This window comes from Amphimedon queenslandica, unplaced genomic scaffold, assembly GCF_000090795.2.
Source record: "Amphimedon queenslandica unplaced genomic scaffold, v1.1 AMPQUscaffold_11874, whole genome shotgun sequence".
In the NCBI taxonomy this organism is placed as follows: domain Eukaryota; kingdom Metazoa; phylum Porifera; class Demospongiae; order Haplosclerida; family Niphatidae; genus Amphimedon; species Amphimedon queenslandica.
In genome coordinates, this window is record NW_003547886.1 from 5,954 (window position 1) to 12,853 (window position 6,900).

At 30.6% G+C, this 6,900-nt stretch overlaps 2 protein-coding genes and 2 long non-coding RNA genes across 4 annotated transcripts; all 4 read left to right on the forward strand.

The window, feature by feature from the left end:
• The first annotated feature begins 1,653 nt into the window (after positions 1 to 1,653).
• Positions 1,654 to 1,982, forward strand: LOC109588768 (uncharacterized). Its single transcript, XR_002188346.1, has 3 exons — positions 1,654 to 1,737; positions 1,789 to 1,920; positions 1,968 to 1,982. It is a non-coding gene; the product is annotated as an uncharacterized LOC109588768 (long non-coding RNA).
• A 26-nt stretch (positions 1,983 to 2,008) lies between these two features.
• On the forward strand, positions 2,009 to 4,557 carry LOC109588766 (uncharacterized). The gene is made up of 14 exons (XM_020004883.1): positions 2,009 to 2,093; positions 2,371 to 2,501; positions 2,544 to 2,666; positions 2,721 to 3,078; positions 3,130 to 3,249; positions 3,295 to 3,418; positions 3,496 to 3,583; positions 3,631 to 3,678; positions 3,730 to 3,888; positions 3,930 to 3,993; positions 4,046 to 4,239; positions 4,288 to 4,306; positions 4,361 to 4,423; positions 4,468 to 4,557. The coding sequence occupies exons 4-14, from the start codon at positions 2,827 to 2,829 to the stop codon at positions 4,555 to 4,557; spliced, it is 1,221 nt and encodes a 406-aa protein (XP_019860442.1). The 5' UTR covers positions 2,009 to 2,093; positions 2,371 to 2,501; positions 2,544 to 2,666; positions 2,721 to 2,826.
• Positions 4,558 to 5,479: 922 nt separating this feature from the next.
• LOC109588767 (uncharacterized) lies at positions 5,480 to 6,373 on the forward strand. The gene is made up of 4 exons (XM_020004884.1): positions 5,480 to 5,734; positions 5,789 to 5,976; positions 6,031 to 6,153; positions 6,323 to 6,373. Exons 1-4 carry the CDS (start codon positions 5,515 to 5,517, stop codon positions 6,371 to 6,373), a joined length of 582 nt encoding a protein of 193 aa, XP_019860443.1. The 5' UTR covers positions 5,480 to 5,514.
• Positions 6,374 to 6,446: 73 nt separating this feature from the next.
• LOC109588769 (uncharacterized) lies at positions 6,447 to 6,885 on the forward strand. The gene is made up of 3 exons (XR_002188347.1): positions 6,447 to 6,498; positions 6,544 to 6,762; positions 6,808 to 6,885. It is a non-coding gene; the product is annotated as an uncharacterized LOC109588769 (long non-coding RNA).
• Positions 6,886 to 6,900: the final 15 nt, after the last annotated feature.

Genomic DNA, 6,900 nt, shown 5'->3' on the forward strand with positions numbered 1-6,900 from the left:
GCATCAATATTAAAGGAAGATCATTCACTTATGTAAGTCAGTATAATAGGATTGTAATATTACATATTCTCTTTCTTTAGAGTTACCATGAATTATTAGTAAACCCAAATGAAAAAATTGAATTCATTATTGATGATGAACAGAAAAATCTAATATCTTCTATGAAAAAGTCTTTGCATGAATTTTTGTCGACAAATGAGGTAGGATAATAGATTTTGCTTAATTATCATTATTTTTCTAAAGATGCATTTATTGTATACTGGAGATGACTACAAAGGAAGAAATTCTATTATAGCACAAGTACTTGGTATTTTGGTATTTCTTGTTGACTATGGAGTTTACAATACTGATGATGAAGTGTTAAAAATTATTAATATTTTAATAAGTATTATTGATGGTAAAAGTGATGTAAATTTTTTGGGTGAGTCTACAACCTGTTATTATGATGATCAAAATTTTGACAGGGAAAGTGTTGGAAAATAATGAAAGATGTAGTAGTGACACTCCTGGTAACAAAATTATTTTCAAAATTAAGTTCTTGTATGTTGTCATGCATGTCGGTTAATTAAAATTATCGCTGTAATTACTATTAGGGCACTGCAGTCACTAAACTTACTTCTCCAGCAGCATTTTCGTTCATCCATTAAGGTAGATCTATAGTTCCTTGTGTGCAAACATTAATTTTGCTTAATTTTTGTAGGCTCTTTTGTATGACTTCAAACACATAAGAGAAAAGCTTTGTTCAAATGAAGAAGAAATTAGTCCAGACACTGTTGAAGAAAATGTATCACATAGTATTGTAAGCTCAAGCGTCAGAAAACTTTCTGATGATCAAGTTGAATTGCAAGAAATTGCAATACTGTCTAAGGAAGAGTCAGAATTTATTGAGCCACCAATAAACATGAAGGTACTTTTTGATGGTGGAGACAATCCTACTGAAAAGTATGTGCCATTTTTATAGATAAGAGTAATTGTATTTTAATTCATCAGATTGTGTGCTGAGTCACTTGCCAGGTTAAGATTTAATTTTAGAAGTGAAGTTTACTTGGTATTTGATATTGATTCTACAAACTCTCAAAATTTGTCCTCTATTCTGCTGGACCTTATCAGTTATGATGACAGTGATGTTTGCTTGCTGAGTGCAAATATTCTTTTTGAGATTTTTGAAGTTGAAAATATACTTCTCTTTAAAGCTAAGGATGCTTATTTTACTACTCCTTATACAAATCCAGCAATTTATAAAGAAATGAAAGAATTATCGTCTATGACAGATTCTGATCAGCTTCTCAAACAAATGTTGAGAAACCAGATCCAGGATAAGCAAAAATTGTTAAATAAGTTGGATGAACTCTCAAATTGTTTTGTTTCTTCTAATGATGAGTCAGAACCTGATTCTAGTAATCAAGGAGTAGCATACAGTTGTGGTAAGTAAAAATGCACAGCAACTAGACTAAAATTAATTTAAATTAAATTAAATTTAGGACTTTTTAACGTCTTAATGGAATTTGTGCTTGAATATGGAAATTTAGATCAATCTCAGTGTCATGAAGATGTTCTTAGTAGTTGTTTCACAGTTTTACAAAGGATTACCAGAAAGAATCTTAGAGTATATGCCAACTGAACTTTCCTAATGATTGTTAATATTAATTATAGGCACAAAATAAACTTTTTGAGTCTTTCAATGATTTTATTGAAATCAAAACTGCTGTTGCATCTATGACATGTTTGCTCAGTGAAGTTAGAATTATAAATATTGTTGTGTTTACTACCATGATGTGTATTCAATAGGTGTTTTCTAATAATCCTTCACTTTGTAAAAGACTATCTGAAAATGATATCAGGAAGTTATTTTTTATGTCCATTAGGAGCAGTAATCCTGAGCACTATGAATTAACCGTCACATTGCAAACCATTATACAGGTTAATTCTATTTTTGTTTTTTGTGAATTGAACTATTTTGTATCTAGAATACAGAGCCAGCCACTCCATTGCAAGAGTACATATCACAACTCTTTCTTCATCACTGGCAGGATAATTTAGGACACATTTTAGGTCAAGAAAATCAAGCTATTAGATTTCAACTTTTAGAAAATGTATGCTGTGTATTCTAATGTACCGTATAGCCACAAAGTTTCGAGGCAATAAACTTTCGCGAATCAGGCCACAAGTCTTTTTTTCGCGAATCAGGCCACAAGTCTTTTTTTCGCGAATTAATTTTCGCGGTTCTTGTTTTAAAGCACACGTGTTTATGGGCAATACGGATATTTCACGGAATTAACTTTCGCGAATACGGAAAATCCGCGAAAACAGCGAAAGTTGTACCCTCGAAATTAAGCCGGCTATAAGGTAATAATTTTGGAAACTATATAGGCTGATGATGAAGACCCTCACCTTCAACTGTTATTAAATATAACTGACTTATTAGCATCATGTACTGTTGGAGAATGCCAGTCTGCAGAACCTGTTTCACAACATTTTTATAACATAGATGAGCTCCTTTTGTAAGTACTAATCAAATATAAAATTTATTATAACATTAATAGAATTCTTGCAAATGAAAAGATTGTGAGCCATCACAAGTTGCCCTTTGTGAGACTTTTAACATGGACATTTTTAAATACTGAGAGAGACTCAGCTTTAGCATGCTCTCAGCTAGCATCTAGCAGGTAGATACATACTTTAGATTTTTAAAAAATAATGATCAACAACTATTGTTTTAGAAATTTTTTGTTGCTCATAGAGCAACAGATTTCACATATTGATAACAAGATATTGAAGGAGTTTCATGCTTTAACAGCTGAGAAAAAGAAAGTCCTTCTAATAAAGATGAAGAATTTGACTGATTCAAACTTGAGTATTAAGCAATGGATAAAATACTCGGCTGATATTTCAGTTAATCTCAGTAGTAGCTTATTATTTGTTGTTAAAGGTGTACTTCCAATGCTGTCAGAGTTTTGCTTTGAAATGTCACTTCATTTATCTGGAGGAAATGAGCTGTGTACTGATATACTCACATCAAAGGAAGTTAACATCATCAAACATGTTAATATTATCAAAGAAGTTGGAGAAAAATTGCTGGTAGATCTAGTTTTAGAAGATAGTACTTATTGTGTTTTATTCTTTTGTCAGGATCTTCACCGTAATCAAGTAATTTGTGCTCCAAGTCATATTGAAATTCTAAAACACTGTGTAACTAATATCATGAAGTTTTGTGAAATGCTTCTTCATGAACCATGCTCCCTTAATCAAGTAACAACTACTGTTTTTATTCCAATGTATTAAGAAATCTAAAAGGTTGTCATTGATAGCTTAAAATTAGTTTCACCTCCACATTATGTTAGCATTCCTGAGGTTACTCTGAATCAAGAATTGCAGACATATTTAGTGAAATACTCAAAAGCCTACAATGAATCATCTAGTACGGCATGTTACTTATAATAATAATAATTATTATTATTATTACTATTATTATTACTACTTTACATAACACTGTAGGTGAAGTACAAGAAAGCTTATTTATTCCTAATGATCCCAGTTTTATTAAGCTGATCAATTTATTTTCTGATAGTGATGAAGACATTAGGTATGAAACAAATTTTATTTATTTAATGCTATATCATTATGTTACAGAATGAAATCTGATTCATTGAAAGTAAAGAAACTTATTCTAATACTAAGGTTAAGTATACTAATTACTTTTAATTATTAATATGATGCTTAATTTAATAGGAATCTCATTCAAAAACAAAGAAAGCAAGGTCTTCCAATTTTAGAAAGAATTAATCTTGAAGGAGTTACATCAATAACTCTAAAACTTTTATGCGGTGTGATTTATAAAAGAATTACCAGAGTACCCAGGAGCACCCTGAATCCTGATGAATTTCGACAGTAATTATTTTATTAAAGTAATTTGATTTTAATATTTATAGGCAATATGAACAAGTTATTCAACCAATACAAACAATTCTTCTTAATAATGAAATAGTTGAAACAGTAAGAATAAAAGGAAAAACATTCAAATAGTCAATAATAATGTCTCTGATAGTTGATTGATTTACTTCATCATCCAAAAGATGACATAGCATTTCAGGTTTTGGCTTGTCTTAATGTTTTACTCTATCCTGGAAATGAAGAAGCTCAAAAAAGAATAACTTTGCATGTCAATCAGCAAGACAAAAATCTTTTTGTACGTGTCCATCAAATATTAAGAAGAACTCAATCTACTCTCAATAAAGCAAAGTAGGCTAATGCTTTCAGCAATATTATAATGCTTGTGTCATTTTTTAGAATGGGCCAAGCCATGGCTGTAAGTTTGGAGAATTTTTTAATGATAAATAGTTATACTTCATTTCAATTTTAGCAAATAGCAGCATTGATTCCAGCAGAGGATGATCATGACTCATCATTGCCCATTAATTTAATGGTAAATAATTAAGCTATGATTTATTAATATTAAACATTATGCAGAAAAGAAGAAAAACTCGTGTATTTAATAGAAGGCAAAGAGCAGCTATAAAAGGGAATGATGAATGTATGATATTAAAATGGCTAATTTAATAATAATGAAATTTATTTGTAGGTGATAAAGAAGCAAGTGGAATAACTTCTGCTGTTGAACAACATGTAAAAGCTGAATTTATTGATCATCGTATCACAATGGCCGCCTTAAATTTCCTTTCATGGCTATGTGATGGGCAACAAAAAGATATGCAAGACATCTTTCGAGACGACAAAACGTTTAGTGTATGTCTAACATTATTGAATAATACCATGAAAATTAATGCTAAAATTTGATGGTTATGTATAGATCTGTTTGCCTATAATGAAAGCAACCAAGGTTTCTCCATTTTTCTTCCATGTAGCTTTGGTTAATTAATTAAAAGTCACTAAATACCGTATATTCCATATAATTATTTTGCAGGGATTAAATTTCACAATTTTTGCATTTGGAAAAATTTGCAAATTAAAATCTGCAAAATAGCATGCTGATTATAGTAGGTGGGTAATTACATCGCGAAATTTTTATTTGCAAATACAAAAATTCAGCCAAATTGCAAATTATTATAACCGCAAAATATATGGCATACGGTATGACTCAGTTTTAGTTGACTACAATACTTTGTCAAAATAATTTTAATTGATATGTGGCGACAGTGTTGCCATTTAAACCACAGTAAACTGCTATATTATTGTATTGTTTTTCCCTAATACAGGGATCTAATATTGTTAGTCAAGTTGCTTTTTTACTCCATGGAATCACTGAAAATTTTAATGAAAGCAATGTATCTGTTGTCCAGGATGCAGTGAAAGCATTGATAGAAATGTGTGCTGGTAATTATAGTAATCAAGTGATTGCTTTCAAAGGACAAGTCACACAGTCTATTGAGACAATAATGCAGAAGGACTTTTCCAGTGCTGGTGCTACAGTTAGTCAGCAATAATTCAAATTGCCACAACAGATATTTTTAGGATCGTTACAGACTCAAATCTTCTTGCATTGAATTGCTTGAAGTTATGCTAGAAGAAACAGATGAAAATTCTCCACAGCTAGCTCAATGGATAATAAATCACTGGAACATAGCTACATTTTTAAAGGCTATGTTTGAATTTTGGCAAGCATATTTAGGGCCTTTTAATATTTCTACTCGTGAACAACTACGAAACAGTGTGTTTCGTGCTTATCATGTACTTCGAAGAATTTCTGATTATAAAGGAATCAGTGTTGACGAATTAGGTTAATATTTCCATTGATATTGTTTAGTTGTATATCTTACCTCTATACATGTAGTGGGATATGAAAAACACTCTAAAAAAACTGATCCTACAAGCTTTGATAAATTATTTGATGAAAGTGTAGATGATGCTAAAGGAATGTGGCAACATTGTCAAGATTGGTCAAGAAGTATTGAAGTTGTCTACAAAGCTAAGAGTGGTAAAAAAATTCTGACCCGTACCTATTTTCTATATGAACCCCATGTATGTTTATGCCATTTTTGAACTGTACCGATCCATAACTGATTTATGTTACAGAAACATCTTGGTGAGAGTGAGAAAAATGCTATAATGCTACGCATCAAAAGAAATACACCTCAGGAAAAACTCTCTGATCTTCTCAAATGGACAGAAGCTATTAGATCTGCTCAGGAGTGGAAAGTATGATATTAATATACATAATCTATAAATGAGTAGAAAATTTATTACATTGTGTCATACATGTTATTATGCAAATATTTTAAAATTTAGATCTAATAATTTTATGTATAAAATAAATACTTATAATAATAATGGTGTCTGTTACTATCAATTGTTTTGAATTTAATAGAAAAAAGTAAAAAAATCCTGGAAAACTTACTGGCTTTTGTGGGCATCATGAGTTTATCTCTATATAACCAATACTATTATTATTTTTAACTTTAGAACGACAAGGCATTTCATCTTATTCTGGTTAACAATACTTATAAATGTAATTGTACTATTTTCTGTCACAGCTCCATCAGAGTAAGCCTAAGTTTATTATAATAAAACTTAATAATTCATTCACAGTTATGACAATGAAACCTGTGCTGTCGATGGTGATTGTAATGGTACTAGTCTACTCTACTTTAAGCCCATTTTGAAGCCTGATATACCCGTATGGTATTATCCAGCCTTTTACATTCTTGGCATTGTTCATATGATACTTGCTTTGTGGATGGTTTTGCAGTATTTTGCAAAGCATTGGACTAACATACGTTTCGAAATAGCATTTACTAAAAAAATTATGTAAGCCATTTAATTTTAATTTTAAGCCAATGTTTTTGTCATTAGGCATGAGGCTAAAAAAGGACTTTTGCGAAGAAAGTATCTTCACAAGTTTTTTAGAAAGCTCAACAAAATTTTCTGTTGTGGAAAATTTCGTTC

Bases quoted from the DNA above. Each gene is read 5' to 3' on its own strand.
- LOC109588766 (XM_020004883.1), top strand. From the start codon at position 2,827: ATGAAGAATTTGACTGATTCAAACTTGAGTATTAAGCAATGGATAAAA. The intron at 3,079-3,129 runs GTAGATCTAGTT...TTCTTTTGTCAG, and splicing joins AAGTTGGAGAAAAATTGCTG to GATCTTCACCGTAATCAAGT. The intron at 3,250-3,294 runs GTAACAACTACT...GAAATCTAAAAG, and splicing joins AACCATGCTCCCTTAATCAA to GTTGTCATTGATAGCTTAAA.
- LOC109588767 (XM_020004884.1), top strand. From the start codon at position 5,515: ATGCTAGAAGAAACAGATGAAAATTCTCCACAGCTAGCTCAATGGATA. The intron at 5,977-6,030 runs GTATGTTTATGC...TTTATGTTACAG, and splicing joins ATTTTCTATATGAACCCCAT to AAACATCTTGGTGAGAGTGA. The intron at 6,154-6,322 runs GTATGATATTAA...TGAATTTAATAG, and splicing joins GATCTGCTCAGGAGTGGAAA to AAAAAAGTAAAAAAATCCTG.